Source organism: Hypanus sabinus, chromosome 5 (genome assembly GCF_030144855.1).
Source record: "Hypanus sabinus isolate sHypSab1 chromosome 5, sHypSab1.hap1, whole genome shotgun sequence".
Lineage (NCBI taxonomy): Eukaryota > Metazoa > Chordata > Chondrichthyes > Myliobatiformes > Dasyatidae > Hypanus > Hypanus sabinus.
Genome location: NC_082710.1, coordinates 179369772 through 179388678, shown reverse-complemented (window position 1 = coordinate 179388678; position 18907 = coordinate 179369772). Strand labels below are relative to the sequence as shown.

Sequence of the window (18907 nt, the reverse complement as noted above, 5' to 3'; positions counted from 1 at the left end):
TCTTAGAGATGGTATATATAATTATCTGTATAGACAGGGTCTGATTAGGAACAGTCAGCATGGATTTGTGCGTGGAAGGTCATGTTTGACAAATCTTATTAAAGTTTTTGAAGAGGTTACGAGGAAAATTGACGAGGGTAAAGCAGTGGACGTTGCCTATATGGACTTCAGTAAGGCCTTTGACAAGGTTCCACACGGAAGGTTAGGAAGGTTTAACTGTTAGGTACTAATATTGAAGTAGTAAAATGGATTCAACAGTGGCTGGATGGGAGATGCCAGAGAGTAGTGGTGGATAACTGTTTGTCAGGTTGGAGGCCGGTGACTAGTGGTGTGCCTCAGGGATCTGTACTGGGTCCAATGTTGTTTGTCATATACATTAATGATCTGCATGATGGGGTGGTAAATTGGATTAGTAAGTGTGCAGATAATATGGTGTTGTGGATAATGAAGTAGATTTTCAAAGGTTGCAGAGAGATTTAGGCCAGTTAAAAGATTGGGCTGAACAATGACAGATGGAGTTTAATGCTGATAAGTATGAGGTGCTACATTTTGGTAGGAATAATCAAAATAGGACATACATGGTGAATGGTAGGGCATTGAAGAATGCAGTAGAACAGAGTGATCTAGGAATAATGGTGCATCGTTCCCTGAAGGTGGAATCTCATGTGGATAGGGTGGGAAAGAATGTTTTTGTTATGCTGGCCTTTATAAATCAGAGCATTGAGTATAGGTGTTGGGATGTAATATTAAAATTGTACAAGGCATTGGTGAGGCCAAATTTGGAGTATTGTGTACAGTTCTGGTCACCGAATTATAGGAAAGATATCAACTAAATAGAGTGAGTACAGAGAAGATTTACTAGAATGTTACCTGGGTTTCAACACCTATGTTGCAGAGAAAGGTTGACCAAGTTAGGACTTTATTCTTTGGAATGTAGAAGGTTGAGGGGGGACTTGATAGAGGTATTTAAAATTATGAGGGGACTAGATAGAGTTGATGTTGATAGGCTTTTTCCATTGAGAAAAGGGGAGATTCATACAAGAGGACGTGAGTTGAGAGTTAGGAGGCAACCCCAATCATAACTCCACCCCACCACGTCATCAATTGTTCCTTGTAGCTTCCTGATTATATGTTCCATGTTCCTACCTCTTTTCCACAAGGCCCCATCATCCGCAAACAGTGACCTACCTGTCTTCACTGGTACCTCTATGAAGACATAATGATGAAAAGTATCAGACTAATCACACTACCCTGAGGTGTGCCTATGTTATGCTAAAAAAGATCTAGGCTAAGGAGCGCTCTTGAAGTTGCTGCATCTTTACAACAGATTGTGGGAGGAGGTAAGATTACCAAGTGCGTGGAAAGAAGCAGTAGTCATTCCAATAAGGAAACCTGGCAAAGACCCGTCAAAACACACCAGCTACAGGCCAATAGCATTAAAGTCAAATATATGCAAGATCATGGAAAATATGATAACAGAAAAGTTATCATATCAGCTTGAGAAGAGAGGAATGCTGGCAAGTTATCAGAGTGGTTTTAGGAAAGGAAGGAATTCCACAGACTCAGTGATAAGGTTAGAGACTGAAATAAGAAAGGCTCGGGCAAATAGAGTCAGTAGTTGCAGTGTATTTTGACATAGAAAAAGCCCATGACATGATGCACAAACTGCACAAGATGGGGGGTTGGTGGAAGAGTTTTTAATTGGATAAAAGATTTTTTGTTCGGTAGGAAAATTCCAGTTCAGATTGGGTCAGAATGATCAAATCAGTAACCTGGGATCGATCCTGACCTCCAGTGCTGTCTGTGTGGAGTTTGCACGTTCTCTCAGTAACCAGTACCTTCTTTTAGCCAACAATCAACTCAATGTGGGATTTACAGATACTGTAGTTGAAAACTGATTTAAACCAGACAGATGTTTTGACTGTTGTGACCCCACCAAGGGTCAAAGCATAAAGCCCACATTCCAGCCAACAGAGTTCTTTGGGTCATTGAGGCACACAAGCCTCCAAACCCAACGGCAAGGTTGTGGTCCTCTTGGATGATAGTGGGCTGCACAGACCCTTCCATTTCATAAGGAAATACATCAGGGCCAAATAATAAACCAGCCTCTCCTTTCCTTCGACAGGAACAGTCACAAAGTGTTCAGTCCCAGATCACATCCCAGTTTGATGAACTGCGCCGGATTATCACCGAGAAAGAGCAGCGTGCACTCCGAGATATCAGGGAAGAAGAGGAGAGGATTCTAAATCCAATGGAGAAAAATCTTCAAGTAATTCAAGAGAATTTAAATGCCACCTACAAGGAAATCTCAAAGTTACAGGAACAGAAGGATCAACAAGACAATATCATATTCCTCATGGTGAGAGATTTCAGTTTGGTCCTGTAAAAGTACATAGTCACAAAATGATGTATTTTAACTCAGTGTGGGATTTACCGATACTGGAGTTGTAAACTGATTGAAACCAGATGGATGTTTTGACTATTCAGGGTTGTTGTCTCCAAACCGGCCTCTCACAACATCTGTACATCGCCGGACAGTCTGCATCCTTCTCGGGAATGTTTACTCTGATCGTCGCACTGAGCCAGTGATCACTTTTGTGATTCCCACGTATAATATCCTCTAAGACTCAGAGTAACATCCCATTGCAGTCACAGACTGTGAGTGTGTCTGGTGCAGTGGGTGTGAGGGTCTCTCTGTTGATCAGTGGGAACTGAAGTTGAATTCCAGAATGTGACCTACACATTGGATTTACCATCTATATCTGGTTTGTATCAGGTTCATTGTTTTGGAGAATTTTGCACTGTCTTTTGTTTTTCAGAAATATTCTTCATCAGATTATATCCCATTTTCATCAGAGACAGGACTTTCTGTCCATTCTCTCCTATCAGTTTCCCTGGTGCACAAGCCTCCTCCCACCTACTCACCACACCCAGTAACAGTGTCCCCAACTCCATGGTCCCTCATTACATTCAATCTCTGCTGTTCCACTTCAGCCATTCCTGTAGCAGTGAGTTCCACATTCTCTTCATGACATTTCTTGTGGGATCTATTAACGACCAACTGATGTTTTTATCTTTGACTTATTGTCTCCACACAAGCAGAAATATTTTCGATCAAATACATTCAGAATCTTAAAACCTGTCCAGTCTCTCCTGTGAGTTCCTTCTCTCAGTTATCGTATAATTCTCATAAATATTCCTTGTACTTTCTCCCATGGTTCAATGTCCCTCTTTCTCCGTTCATGTTAGTGGGAAAGTTAAGTGAGAATTTTCGGCAGTTTTTAATAACTTGTCTCAGATTCCTGCTGTTCGGATGCTGATGGTCAGTCTCAGTCAATTGAGATCTGTGTTTGATTTATTTCAGGAGGAAGCTCGTTGGAAGAGGAGGTAGGACATGGTCTTTACTGAAACTCTGTATGGATTTGTAAAACAGTTCAAATATCACTGATGTTCAGTTTATAACTAGATGTATAATATTTACAGGGTTAGTGATGATTTCCAGACATTGTCAGTGACAGACGGTGCCCTATTGGTTGAAAAATTCGATCACCCCTATTTGCTCAACATAGCATCGGAAGAAGTGGTTGGCGGCATTAAACACGGTAAAACATAAGATTCATTTGTGCTTGTTTATGAGACACTACTAAGTCATAATTAGATGCCAAATATGGCTTGTCAATGACCTTCTGAAAATCCAAGTACACAACATCAACTGATTCTCTTTTGTTTATCTGGCTTGTTATTTCTTCAAAGAATTCCAGCTGATTTGTCAGGCAGGATTTTCCCTTGAGGAAACCATGGCCTATTTTATCATGTGCTTCCAAGTTCCCTGATAACTCCTCCTTAATAATCAACTTCACCATCTTCCCAGCCACTGAGGTCAGACTAACTGGCCTAGACTTTCCTTTATTCGCTCTCTCTTCTTGAACAGTGGAGTGACATTTTCAAATTTCCATTCTTCCAGAACCATTGAAGAATCTAGTGATCCTTGAAGGATCGTTACAAATGCCTCCACGATCTCTTCAGCCACCTCTTTCTGAACTCTGGCATGTACACTATCTAGTCCAGGTGACAGCTACCTAAAGATCTTCCCGTTTCCCAAGTACCTGTTCTCTAGTAATGCTAACTTCACGCCCGGCATGTTGCCTGACACTTGGAACTTCCACCATACTGCTAGTGTCTTCCACAGTGAAGACTGATGCAAAATACGTCTTCAGTTCATCCACGCTTTCATTGTCCCCCATTACTACCTCTCCAGCATTGTTTTCCAGCAGTCCGATATCCACTCTTGCCTCTCTCTAATCCAGAAATTAGGACCTCCTGGGTACCAATTTCTGGATTGCTGCCTGTGCCACGTGCCAGTGAGGGTAGAAACAGGGTGATCTGGCAGGTAAATGTGTGGCTGAGAAGCTGGTGCAGGGGGCAGACTTCAGGTTCTTGGATCATTGGGATCTCTTCTGGAGGAGGTATGACCTGATCAGAAGTGACGGGTTGCACCTGAACCCGAGGGGGACCAATATTCTTGCGGGCAGGTTTGTTAGAGCTGTTGGGGAGGGTTTAAACTAATTTTGTAGGGGGGTGGGAACTGGAGTGAAGGGACTCGGGATAGGACGGATGGTAAAAATGGTAATGATAGCCTGCAGTCAGACTGTCAGGAAGGACAGACAGGTGATGGAACTCAGTTGCAGCCAACAGGCTGAGTATCAAAACTTTAGGAATGCAGAATCAGAAAGGACAACAAATACGATACTCAAGCTGTTGTCTCTAAATGCATGCAGTATAAGAAATAAAGTGGATGATCTTGTTGCACGATTACCGATTGCCAGGTATGATGTTGTGGCCATCACTGAATTGTGGCTGAAGGATGGTTGTAGTTGGGATATGAATGTCCAAGGTTATACATTATATCGGAGTGATAGGAAGGTAGGCAGAGGGGGTGGTGTGGCTCCACTGGTAAAGAATGGCATCAAATCAGTAGAACGATGTGACATTGGATCGGAAGATGTTGAATACTTGTGGGTTGAGTTCAGAAACAGCAAGGTTAAAAAGACCTTGATGGCAGTTATATACAGGCCTCCAACAGAGCTGGGCGGTGGACCACAGATTACAACAGGAGATAGAAAAGCTGTGTCAAAAGGGCAATGTTCTGGTAGTCATGGGAGATTTCAACATGCAGGTCCATTGGGAAAATCAGGCTGATAATGGATCTCAAGGGTGAGTCTGTTGAATCCCTAAGAGATGGCATTTAAAGCAGTTTGTCATTGAGCCTACGAGGGGATCAGCTACACTGGATTGGCTGTTATGTAATGAACCAGAGGCGATTAGGGAGCTGAAGGTAAAAAACCCTGAGGAACCAGAGATCACAGTATGATTGAGTTTAACTTGAAATTTGATAGGGAGAAAGTAAAGTAGCGGTCGATCTTTGGGACTTTTCCAGAAGATCCCGAAAAAAATTCAAAAATAAATACACAAATACTGTTGAGAGATTGTTTCCGGGTTGCGGGGTTTTGTTCCGTTCTTTCTGCCCAGTGAGTGTGTGTGTAGCTCCCCCGCATTACACAGTGTAATTCAACACGTACAAACACACTGGATGAACTCAGCAGGTCGGGCAGCGTCCGTTGAAACGAGCAGTCAACCTGCTGACTGCTGAGTTCATCCAGCTTGTTTGTACGTGTTGATTTGACCACAGCATCTGTAGTGTACTTTGTGTTTACACAGCGTAATTCAGTGGTCCCCAGCCACCGGGCCGTGAGGAAACGATATGAGTCAGCTGCACCTTTCCTCACTCCCTGTCTTGCCCACTGTTGAACTTGAACCCACGCGAGGTCATCAGTCGCCTAAACGCAGTGATACCCTCGCGCCATGAATCACTGGTTCACCTCACGCGGCCGGTGAGAAGTGCCGTTGGTACTGGCCTGGAGCGCGGAGAGGTGGGCGCCGCCTCTAAACCTGTTCACCACACCGATTGTTCGTGGGGAACCCGGTGCTAAAACATTCACAGACGATCTAATTCGGGCTCAGGGTTCCGTAAGTAGCAGAGCAGCTACCTCGCTGCGATCTGCTGATACAAACTTTTGTCGGCCGATAGATCCTACAAGGGGGGGCAGGCACCCTGTCACACTCCCCGCTCTGTCGCTTTCTCCGGACTGGAACCGGCACGGGGACCTCTGGCCCTGACCTTGTCCTCTCACCCCACCCATGACCAGCTGCACCCGGCCAGGGTGTCTGGCGGCGGGCGGGCAGGCGGAGGCTGCAGTTTGGGCCTGGAGGCTGTCTAATGAGGCAATGAAATCCTCAAAACTGCTTTGGTACCTTGATTCCAAGCACCCCGCACTTGAAGACAAACCCGCTGAGTTTTTTGAGTGGAGAAAACGTGAGCAAGTGGGACAAAAGCTAAGTGCCGAGAGCCGCAAAAACTAAATTGTGGAATGGACTGGACATAAGGAACCTGCTTTGAGTATCGCTGTATTCCGGTCGTGCTTAATCCCCAACCCCCACCCTCCCAACCCATCGGCCGGTTGGCAAGAATATTGTCAATATTAAACCGGTCCACGGTGCAAAAAAGGGTGTGTACCCCTGGTGTTTATACATCATTTCTACTTCTGGGTTGCGGGGTTTTACTTCCGGTCTTTTCTGCCCCAGTGTGCATGTGTGTAACTAATCAATCTGGGGTTCAATGTCACCTTTGACTATGACCGAGGTAGGGGAGCTTGGGCTTAAAAAGGTTGGTGACCACTAGAGTAAAGGCTGATGTAGCAGTATTTCAGTGGAGTAAGGGAAATTACAGTGGTATGAGACAGGAGTTGGCCAAAGTAGATTGGAAAGAGCTGCTGGCAGGGATGTCAGCAGAGCAGCAATGGTGTGTGTTTCTGGGGAAATGAGGAAGCTGCAGGACGTGAGTATGTTTTCATTTCTTCCAACAGTGAAGAAATACTCAAATTGTAAAATTGTACAACCATGACTGACAAGGGATGTCAAAGCTATTGTAAAAGCAAAAGAAAGGACATACAACAAAGCAAAAATTAGTGGGATGATAGTGGATCGGGAAGTTTTTAAAAACCTAAACAGAGCAACAAAAAAAAATCATTGGAAAGGAAAAGATGAAACGTGAAGGTAAACTAGCAAATAATATCAAAGTGGATGGTAAAAGTTTTTTCACGTATGTTAAAAATAAAAGAGAAATGAGAGTGGATATGGGACCGCCAGAAAATGAGGCAGGGAAAATAAAAACAGGGGACAAGGAGATGGCGGATGAACTAAATGACTATTTTCCATCAGTCTTCACTGTGGAAGACACTAACAGTATGCCTGATGTTGTGTGTGAAGGAAGAGAAGTGGCTGCAGTTACTATTACAAGAGAGAAGGTGCTCAAAAAGTTGAAAGACCTAAAGGTACATAAGTCACCTGGACCACAGGAACTGCACCCTAGGGTTCTGAAAGATGTAGCATTAGAGATTATGGTGGCATTAGAAATGACCTTTCTAAAATGATTGGAGTCTGGCATGGTGTCAGAGGAGTGGAAAATTCTTTAAGAAAGGAGGAAGGCAGCGGAAAGGAAATTATAGATCAGTTAGCCTGACCTCAGTGGCTGAGATGTTTGAGTCAGTTGTTAAGGATGAGGTGATGGAGCACATGGTGACACAGGACAAGATGGTATAAAGTCAGCATGGTTTCCTTCAGGGAAAATCCTGCCTGACGAACCTGGTGGAATTCTTTGAGCAGATTACAAGTAGGATAGATAAAGGGGATGTAGTGGATGTTGTATATTTGGACTTTCTGAAGGCCTTTGATAAGGTGCCACACATGAGGCTATTTCCCAAGTTAAGAGCCCGTGGTATTATAGGGAAGTTGCTGACATGGTTAGACAATTGGAGGCACGGCTTCAGGGAGCCTAGATGCAGCACACGTAATTGTTAACAAGTACTGATGACCAGCTGCAGTTTTTGGCAATGGACCTACACAATCCACTATGACCCTGGAAAATGGTTCACCAAACGCAGGTATCGGCTGAAGTGGTGCCTTAGGGATGGCCTGATTAGGTTTTCCCACCGCCTGGCACGTATGACACCCTCTACAGTAATTAACAATATCTTTCCTCACGTTACACCAATACAATTCCCTCATCATCCTGTGCACTGTTTCCTTTACTCCAAAATGTCCACCTAAAGGCATCTTATGGGCCAGGTTTAAAACTTAAGCCCTGTAAACTTTTGGAACCACTACCTGATGCACAATAGCCCAATCCTCACTTGCAGGCACGGTGGCTGATGTCCACTTCCTCATCAACACCCCATCTTTAAGGTAATATCCCACTGACTCTTTCTGAATTTCATCCTCAGAGAGAGCTCTCTCTTTTAAAGCCACAATTTCAGGATCTTTATTTAGTTCTTCTATAAATTCCCTCCTCAGTAAAGACGTCTTTCTCATCCTCCTTACTACCCTCTAAGTCCTGTTGGTTTAGGGACAGTAGGAAAGTCTAGATAAATCAATATTAGCATCAGCAGCCTTTTCTGACATGCTTCTAGTGACTACGCAGGCGGGATACACATCAGCATCTATGGGCGGGCTCTCAGCAGCAGCAGGCTCACTGGCTAGCTGAACTGCTGGGTAAACATCCCCACCTGCAACGTCATTTCCGAGTACGAGATCAACATTGTCTATCGGTAGTTCAGACCGCACCCCTATTGTGACTGGTCCAGATACCAAGTCGCATTTCAGAATTATCTTATGCAAAGGCACGGTCTCAGTCCCCTTTCCAATACCTTTGATAATATTCACCACCATATAACCATATAACAATTACAGCACGGAAACAGGCCATCTCGGCCCTTCCAGTCCATGCTGAACACTTACTCTCAATGCCGCCGACTCTCAAATCTCCATCTTAGCACCGAACTCCAAAACACTCTTTAATATAAGTGACTGAAAAGCTCCAGTATCTCTCCAGATTCTCACTGGAACTGGAGTTGATCGCTCCTTCACAGACACAAACCCATTTGAAATAAATCTCTCAAATCCCTCTTGAACTAGGTCAGACCCCTCCTTCTTCAGCGGTGTTTTAACCGTCTGAACGCAGGCATTTGGGGTTTTCTCTCTCTCTGTCCCTTTTTCCCTTTTCATAGCAAAACAATTGGATGCCGCATGACCAGGCTTCCCACAAAAGTAACAAAAGGGGTTGCTGGGTGGTGGGGGTCATTGTAACTTGTCCCATGGTCAGGCTCGGATTAAATCGGGTTTCTGGGTGGTGGGTGTCATTGTAACTTGTCCCATGGTCAGGCTCGGATTAAATTGGGGGTTGCTGGGTGGTGGGGGTCATTGTAACTTGTCCCATGGTCAGGCTCGGAATAAATCGGGTTTCTGGGTGGTGGGGGTCAAAGGGCCGGAAGGGCCTATTCCGTGCTGTATCTCAATAAATAAATTACAGCTGATGAAAGTGCAGTCGACATTGTCTCCATGGAGTTTAGCGAGGGATTTGACAAGGTAGCAGAGAGTTAGATCACTTGGGATACAGTACGATCTGGAATAGGATGCAGAGTTGTCTGGGTGGAGTCCCGTGACCAGTGGTTGTTCTGCAGGGATCGGTGCTGGGTCCACTGTTTTTCATCATCCATATGAATGATTTGGGGAGAATGTAGGTGACGTGTTTAGTAGGTTTGTGAAGGACTCTAAAATTGGTGGTTTCATGGACAGTGAAGAGGTTATTTATTTATTTAGAGACAGTGTGAAACAGGCCGTCCCAGACCAACGACCCGCTCCACCCAGCACCCCAACTATTTAAAACCAGCCTAATCACGGGGCAATGTACAATGACCATTTAACCTACAAACCGTTATGTCTTGGTACGAGCGTCACAGAGTGATAGAAACTAACAGCACAGGCCCTTCAGCCCACCTGGTCTGTACCGAAGCATTTAAACTACCTGCTCCCATCAACCTGCACCGGGACCATGGTCCTCCAACTCCGACCGTCCATGTACCGTCCAAACTTCTCTTAAATGTTTAAATCGAGCTGGCATGTACCACTGGGGCTGGCAGCTGGTTCCACACTCTCACAACCCTCTGAATGAAGCAGTTTCCCCTCATGTTCCCCTTAAACTTTTCATCTTTAACCTTTAACCCATGACCTCTGGTTGTAATCCCACACACCCTCTGTGGAAAAAGTCTCCTTGCATTTACCCTATCTATACCCCTCATAATTTTGTATACTATCAAATCTCCCCTCAGTCTTCTAAGTTACAGGAATAAAGTCCTAAACTACTCAATCTTTCCTTATGACTCAGGTCCTCCAGTCCCAGTTACATCCCTGGAAATCTTCTCCGTGCTCTTTCAAACTTGTTTACATCCTTCCTGTAGGTAGGTGACCAAAACTGTACACAATATCCCAAATTAGACGGCCCCAGGTCTCATACTACTTCAACATAACATCCATCTACCTGTAACACCACTTTCGGTGTATTCTGGACCTGTGTTCCCAGATCTGCTGTGGAACAGAGTCCTCAGTGCCCGACCATTCACTGTGAAAGACCGACACTTCGGTCCTACCGAAGAGCAACAGCTCACACTTGTCTGCAGTAAATTCCAGCTGACACTTTTCAGCCCATTTTCCCAGCTGCCCCAGATCCCACTGCAAGTAATGATGGTCTTCCTCGCTGTCCACTCCTCCCCAATGTGAGGGATGAATCGGGAGCACCCGGAGATTTGACACGCCGACTGGACATCTCCCTTATCACACGCTGCTTGACCGCTGAGATCCTCCAGAATTTTGTGTTTGTTGATCCTCCAGGTCGAGGAAAAACCTCGGGAAGATGCCGGTTGTCCATCCGCTGCGTTTGGAAAAAACCCCCGGAAAGGGTCCTGTCTCCCCCACGATCCCCGGGTCCGCGCTGCCCGAGTCTCCCCCCGATCCCGGGGCCGCGCTGCCCGAGTCTCCCCCCGATCCCCGGGGACGCGCTGCCCGAGTCTCTCCCCCCCCCCCCCCACCGATCCCGGGGCCGCGCTGCCCGAGTCTCCCCCCGATCCCGGGGCCGCGCTGCCCGAGTCTCCCCCGATCCCGGGGGCCGCACTGCCCGAGTCTCCCCCCGATCCCGGGGCCGCGCTGCCCGAGTCTCCCCCCGATTCCCGGGGCCGCGCTGCCCGAGTCTCCCCCGATCCCGGGGCCGCGCTGCCCGAGTCTCCCCCGATCCGGGGGCCGCACTGCCCGAGTTTCCCCCCCGATCCCGGGGCCGCGCTGCCCGTGTCTCCCCCCCCGATCCCCGGGGCCGCGCTGCCCGAGTGTCCCCCCGATCCCGGGGCCGCGCTGCCCGAGTCTCCCCCGATCCCGGGGCCGCGCTGCCCGAGTCTCCCCCGATCCCGGGGGCCGCACTGCCCGAGTCTCCCCCCGATCCCGGGGCCGCGCTGCCCGAGTCTCCCCCCGTACCCCGGGGACGCGCTGCCCGAGTCTCTCCCCCCCCCCCGATCCCGGGGCCGCGCTGCCCGAGTCTCCCCCCGATCCCCGGGGCCGCGCTGCCCGAGTCTCCCCCGCCCCGATCCCGGGGCCGCGCTGCCCGAGTCTCCCCCGCCCCGATCCCGGGGCCGCGCTGCCCGAGTCTCCCCCGATCCCGGGGCCGCGCTGCCCGAGTCTCCCCCGATCCCGGGGGCCGCACTGCCCGAGTCTCCCCCCCGATCCCGGGGCCGCGCTGCCCGTGTCTCCCCCCCCGATCCCCGGGGCCGCGCTGCCCGAGTGTCCCCCCGATCCCGGGGCCGCGCTGCCCGAGTCTCCCCTGATCCCGGGGGCCGCACTGCCCGAGTCTCCCCCCGATCCCGGGGCCGTGCTGCCAGAGTCTCCCCCCGTACCCCGGGGACGCGCTGCCCGAGTCTCTCCCCCCCCCCGATCCCGGGGCCGCGCTGCCCGAGTCTCCCCCCGATCCCCGGGGCCGCGCTGCCCGAGTCTCCCCCCGATCCCGGGGCCGCGCTGCCCGAGTCTCCCCCCGATCCCCGGGGACGCGCTGCCCGAGTCTCTCCCCCCCCCCACCGATCCCGGGGCCGCGCTGCCCGAGTCTCCCCCCGATCCCGGGGCCGCGCTGCCCGAGTCTCCCCCGATCCCGGGGGCCGCACTGCCCGAGTCTCCCCCCGATCCCGGGGCCGCGCTGCCCGAGTCTCCCCCCCCCCGATCCCCGGGGCCGCGCTGCCCGAGTGTCCCCCCGATCCCGGGGCCGCGCTGCCCGAGTCTCCCCTGATCCCGGGGGCCGCACTGCCCGAGTCTCCCCCCGATCCCGGGGCCGTGCTGCCAGAGTCTCCCCCCGTACCCCGGGGACGCGCTGCCCGAGTCTCTCCCCCCCCCCCCGATCCCGGGGCCGCGCTGCCCGAGTCTCCCCCCGATCCCCGGGGCCGCGCTGCCCGAGTCTCCCCCCCGATCCCGGGGCCGCGCTGCCCGAGTCTCCCCCGCCCCGATCCCGGGGCCGCGCTGCCCGAGTCTCCCCCGATCCCGGGGCAGCGCTGCCCGAGTCTCCCCCGATCCCGGGGGCCGCACTGCCCGAGTCTCCCCCCGATCCCGGGGCCGCGCTGCCCGAGTCTCCCCCCGTACCCCGGGGACGCGCTGCCCGAGTCTCTCCCCCCCCCCGATCCCGGGGCCGCGCTGCCCGAGTCTCCCCCCGATCCCCGGGGCCGCGCTGCCCGAGTCTCCCCCGATCCCGGGGGCCGCACTGCCCGAGTCTGCCCCCCCCCGGGTAACCGGGGCCGCGCTGCCCGAGTCTCCCCCCGATCCCCGGGGCCGCGCTGCCCGAGTCTCCCCCCGATCCCCGGGGCCGCGCTGCCCGAGTCTCCCCCAGATCCCCGGGGCCGCGCTGCCCGAGTCTCCCCCCGATCCCGGGGGCCGCGCTGCCCGAGTCTCCCCCCGATCCCCGGGGCCGCGCTGCCCTAGTCTCCCCCCGATCCCCGGGGCCGAGCTGTCCGAGTCTCCCCCCGATCCCCGGGGCCGCGCTGCCCGAGTCTCCCCCGATCCCGGGGCCGCGCTGCCCGTCTCCCCCCGATCCCCGGGGCCGCGCTGCCCGAGTCTCCCCCGATCCCGGGGCCGCGCTGCCCGTCTCCCCCCGATCCCCGGGGCCGCGCTGCCCGTCTCCCCCCGATCCCCGGGGCCGCGCTGCCCGAGTCTCCCCCCGATCCCCGGGGACGCGCTGCCCGAGTCTCCCCCGATCCCGGGGGCCGCACTGCCCGAGTCTCCCCCCGATCCCGGGGCCGCGCTGCCCGAGTCTCCCCCAGTACCCCGGGGACGCGCTGCCCGAGTCTCTCCCCCCCCCCCGATCCCGGGGCCGCGCTGCCCGAGTCTCCCCCCGATCCCCGGGGCCGCGCTGCCCGAGTCTCCCCCGATCCCGGGGGCCGCACTGCCCGAGTCTGCCCCCCCCCCCGGGTAACCGGGGCCGCGCTGCCCGAGTCTCCCCCCGATCCCCGGGGCCGCGCTGCCCGAGTCTCCCCCCCGATCCCCGGGGCCGCGCTGCCCGAGTCTCCCCCCGATCCCCGGGGCCGCGCTGCCCGAGTCTCCCCCCGATCCCCGGGGCCGCGCTGCCCGAGTCTCCCCCCGATTCCGGGGGCCGCGCTGCCCGAGTCTCCCCCCGATCCCCGGGGCCGCGCTGCCCTAGTCTCCCCCCGATCCCCGGGGCCGCGCTGCCCGAGTCTCCCCCGATCCCCGGGGACTCTCTAATTCTCTGCTTCTCTCCCCAGTCTCTGTCACCCTGGATGTGGAAACGGCGCATCCGGCGCTCGATGTGTCTGAGGATCGGAAGAGTGTGAGATACACCGATACCCGGAGGGATCTCCCTGACACCGGGAAGAGGTTCACAGACTGGGCTTGTGTGCTGGGATCGGAGGGATTCACATCGGGGAGACATTACTGGGAGGTGGAGGTGATGGGGAATCGGTGGTGGTATCTGGGAGTCGCCGCAGAGTCTGTGATGAGGAAGGGAAAGTTCACAGTGAGTCCGGAGACCGGATTCTGGATCATCGGGCGGTTTGATGACGTGTTCGGGGTTCTCACCTCCCCTGTGTCCCGTCTCTCTGCCGATCCCATCCCCGGGAGGGTGGGAGTTTATCTCAGTTACGAGTCCGGGACAGTTTCATTTTACAACGCGGAGACCAAGTCCCATCTCCACACCTTCACTGGGATTAAATTCACGGAGAAACTTTATCCTTTCTTCGGGTTTGGATATGAAAACGAGTGGCTGAGAATCTGCTCCGGTTCCGCTGCGGGTCTGTAAACGGGTCGGGTCCCGTGACCGGTGTCAGGAGTCAGTCAGTGTAAATATAAATGTGCGGAGAGTGAAATAAACACGATGTGAGAATTATCGATCCATTAATTTTAACTGGTTTACCGCATCCGTCAACGGAACAGAAACACTGCGGATTCAGCAGCAGCCGCGGGCGGCGGGTCCTGAGCTCCCCGGCTCCTCCGGGTGCTAAAGCCAACCGGGACTGACAGGGTAACTGGGGCAAGTGGGGGTGATACTGACTGGGAGAGGGAGGTCAGGGTGAAACTTGGTAACACGGGACTCCCAGCGTGTCCGGTAACATTTATAGAGGGAAATGGGCAGGTGAGGGGCGGATCCAGGTGAGGGGTAATAGCTGAGGGAGGGGTGATAGATGAGGGACGGATGGAAATGTGTCAGAAATTGGGAGGTGAGAGGTGTCAGTAACAAAGGGCAGAAGATTTTGGAATCTGACAGGAGGGGAAAGTGACCCCAGAGTAAAGGGAGGGAGGTGGGGAGGAGTGTGTGGGTGATTGGCAGATGGAGAGGGTGGGGAGGAGTGTGTGGGTGATGGGCAGATGGAGGGGGTGGGGGAGGAGTGTGTGGGTGATGGGCAGATGGAGAGGGTGGGGAGGAGTGTGTGGGTGATGGGCAGATGGAGAGGGTGGGGAGGAGTGTGTGGGTGATGGGCAGATGGAGAGAGTGGGGAGGAGTGTGTGGGTGATGGGCAGATGGAGAGGGTGGGGAGGAGTGTGTGGGTGATGGGCAGATGGAGAGGGTGGGGAGGAGTGTGTGGGTGATGGGCAGATGGAGAGGTTGGGGAGGAGTGTGTGGGTGATGGGCAGATGGAGAGGGTGGTTCAGGAGTGTGTGGGTGATGGGCAGATGGAGAGGGTGGGGAGGAGTGTGTGGGTGATGGGCAGATGGAGAGGGTGGGAAGGAGTGTGTGGGTGATGGGAAGATGGAGAGGGTGGGGAGGAGTGTGTGGGTGATGGTCAGATGGAGAGGGTGGTTCAGGAGTGTGTGGGGGATGGGCAGAAGGAGAGGGTGGGGAAGGAGGGGAAAGAGAGAGGGCGATGGGGCTGGTAGATCAGGAGGAGAGAGACAATTAAACAGGAAAAGTGACAGGGAACGATTTCCAGAAGTTTGAAAGTTCGATGTTGATGCTGCCAGGTTGCCGATCACCCTGACGGAAAATGGGGAGCTGTTCCTCTAATTTACGATGCAAATAGCGTCGGGATCTCTACTTTGAATCAGATATTCAGTTTTGGACCCAGTTTATATGCAGGAAATGTGGGGAAAAACACAACAGGTTGGTCATGATCTGTGGAGAGAGGAACAGGCTTCATGTTCCACGTTGGTGACCTCTCCCAGAATTGATTCAAACACTGCCTGCTCTGTTGTGGGTTTCAAGTAATTTCTGTTTTGTTTTAGTTCTTCCAGCATCTGATTGAAGAAAAAATGGGAGTGCAGTGTAATTTCCTCCGGAAAAGGGGATAAAGAAGGAGGAATGTGAGAGGAGAGGGAGTGGACCATCAGAGAAACCGATGCTCAGGTTGGAACTACCTGGAGAGGTACGGTGAAGGTTAGAGAGACGGGGACACGATATTTTGGAGCAGGAAGTTTGGCAACACAAGCCGGCTGATCGCAGCACAATCCTCGGGCAGACTGTGTTGGTCATTGACGCAATGGAGAAATGTAAATGGTGAAGCCCCCTGTGTGTATTTGTATATGGCGGAGACACAGAGAGAGTCAGATTTACTCCAGGCTCCCCAGGTAGATGCAGGGATGATGTTTCTGGTAACGGGGATGTCAGCATGAGGAGACACAGTGAGGGGATGACCATTCAGAGGTGAATAAATGTATTTACACAGCTCACAATCTAACAGGGCTCTGCACATTTACACATTAACTATGTTGAGAGATGTGGATAGAGTTTTGGATGTAAAGTGAATCAGTAGAAACAGCATGAGCACAGGGAAGTGGTATGGATCATGTCTAATGGGAGAGCAGGTGTGAGGGGCTGAATGGCCTCCCTGCTTCTGTTTCTGATGTTCTTCAGAGCAGTGTACAGACTGACCAGAGGGAGGATGGAAGGTCTGGGGAATAAATACAGGTGTAAAGCAGGAGGCTGAAAAGGTGATTAAATATCAATTATTTAAATTGTCAGGCAAATATCTTTGACACTGAAATGTGGGATCTTGATGTAAAGAAGATTGTGAGGTGTTGGATACACTGGGATTACTCAAACACGGATGCAGGAAAACTTCCTGACTTCCCCCCTGTACAGCCCTGCTCTGATGTGAGGTCCCACTCTTCCAAATGAGACTAATGGAGGTGACAGCACACACACCGGCCCTTCGACGTAACATGTCCCTGACAACCAAGGTGGCTTCCTCAGCACGTCCCATTTGACAGCATTTGGCCAGCATTCCTCTAAATGTTTTCAATCCAAATGTCCTAAAAATGTGGTCTCCCCAATGTCTTCTACAGCTGTAACACGACAAACCATCTCATGTACTTAATCCCCGATCGATGAAGGCCAGCGTACCAGACCCCTTCTTCACTACACTGTCTACCTGTGTCTCTACTCTCAGGAACTGTGTACTTGTTCCCCTGGGTATTTCTATTCTATAACACACCTCAAGCCCTGACATTCACTGTGTACATTCTGTCCTGGTTTTAACTTTATAAAGTGCGTCACTTTGCCCATTTCTACTTTGAACTCTTTCTGCCATTCCTTTGCCCATATTCCCAGTTGATTGAGGCCCTGTTGTAACTTTAGACAAACTTCACAGTCCACATCAGAAATTTCAGTTTCTGTGCCTGTTCCTGTGCTGTACTGTTGTATGTTCTCAGAGAACATAACATTCTCCTGTTTAGAAGATCTCGGGGAAGCGCAAAATCGTTCAGGGCTCAACAGACAGGATGCAGGGAGGATGTTTCCCCTGTCTGAGGAGTTGAGTGTCGGGATCACTGTCACAGGATGGAGTGAACCCTCAGTGACTTCACACACTCTGGATCTTTCAATGATTTCACGTTCCCTGGCCCCGAGCATCTTATTTTCACTGTGGATGTCCAGTCCCTGTACACCTTCATCCACCAGCAGGAAGGCCTCAGAGCTCTCTCTTTCTTTCTGGACACTGTCCCAACCTGTTCCCTTCCACCACCACTCTCCTGCATCTAGCGGAACCTGTCCTCACTCTTAATAATTTCTGTAATTTCCACCGTCTCCAACAGGATCCCACCACCAAGCACATCTTTCTCTCTCCCCCATTTTCTGCTTTCAGCAGGGATCACTCCCTACACGACTCACGTCCATTCGTCCCTTCCCACTGAACTCCCTCCTGGCACCTCCAGGTGAGGCGACACTTCACCTGTGTGTCAGGTGGGGTCATACACTGTGTTTGGTGCCTCTGGTGTGGCCTGTACATTGGTGAGACCCGACATAGATTGGGAGTCTGCTTCACCAGTAAATGCAGGATCTCCCAGTAGCCGCCCATTTTAATTCCACTGCCTATTCCCACATGTCCACCAAGGGCCTCCTCTACTGTCGCGATGAGGCCACACTCAGTTGGAGGAGCAATATCTCATATTCCGTCTGGGTAGCCTCCAACCTGATGGCATGAACATCGATTTATCAAACTTCCAGTAATGGCCACCCCTCCTTCACCATTCCCCGTGCCCATTTTCCGTCCTTCACCATTCCACGTGCCCATTTTCCCTCCTTCACCATTCCCCGTGCCCATTTTCCCTCCTTCACTGTTCCCCGTGCCCATTTTCCCTCCTTCACCATTCCCCGTGCCCATTTTCCCTCCCTCACTGCATCTCCTTGCCTGCCCATCGCCTCCCTCTGGTGCTCCTCCCACTTTTCTTCCATGGCCTCCTGTTCTCTCCTATAGAACTCACCCTTCTCCAGTCCTGTGTCTCTTTCACCCAATCAACTTCCCAGCTTCCGGTTTCACCCATCACCTCGTGTTTCTCCCCCCCCCCCCCCCCCACCTTTTGACTGCGATTCCTCATGTTTTTTTCTCCAGTCCTGCTGAAGAGTCTCGGCCCGAAATGTCGACTGTACTTTTTTCCGTAGATGCTGCCTGCCCTGCTGAGTTTCTCCAGCATTTTGTGTGTGTTGCTCGGACTGAATTGAATTGACTTTATTTCTTACATCCTTCACATACACGTGGAGTAAAAATCTTCACATTACCTCTCCGTCTAAATGTGCAATCATAGTAATTTATAATAAACAGAACAGTCAGTGTGATGTTTGATGGCCGGATGGAAGAAGCTGCACTGGAGCCTGTTGGTCCTGGGGTTTACGTTGCGGTACCGCTTCCCGGATGGTAGCAGCTGGATTAGATTATGGTCAGGGTGATTTGTGTCCCCAGTGATCCTTCGGGTCCTTTTGACACACCTGTCCTTGTAAATGTCCTGAATCATGGGAAGTTCACAAGTACGGATGTGCTGGGCTGTCGGCACCACTCTCTGCCGAATCCTGCGATGAAGAGAGGTACAGTTCCCATATACCAGTCAGGATGCTCTCAATTGTGCCCCTATAGAAAGTTCTTAGGATTTGGGGACCCATACCGAACTTCCTCAACCGTCTGAGGTGAAAGAGGCGCTGTTGTGTACAGACTACGTGAGGTCCTCGGTGACGTGGATGCTGAAGAACTTGAAGCTGTTTACCCTCTCAACC

The 18907-nt window shown here is 51.9% G+C and overlaps 1 protein-coding gene across 1 annotated transcript; it reads left to right on the top strand.

Annotated features, from left to right (window-relative positions):
- The first annotated feature begins 7969 nt into the window (after positions 1 to 7969).
- Positions 7970 to 14293, top strand: LOC132394844 (E3 ubiquitin-protein ligase TRIM39-like). Its single transcript, XM_059971250.1, has 2 exons — positions 7970 to 8000; positions 13668 to 14293. Exons 1-2 carry the CDS (start codon positions 7970 to 7972, stop codon positions 14225 to 14227), a joined length of 591 nt encoding a protein of 196 aa, XP_059827233.1. The 3' UTR covers positions 14228 to 14293.
- Positions 14294 to 18907: the final 4614 nt, after the last annotated feature.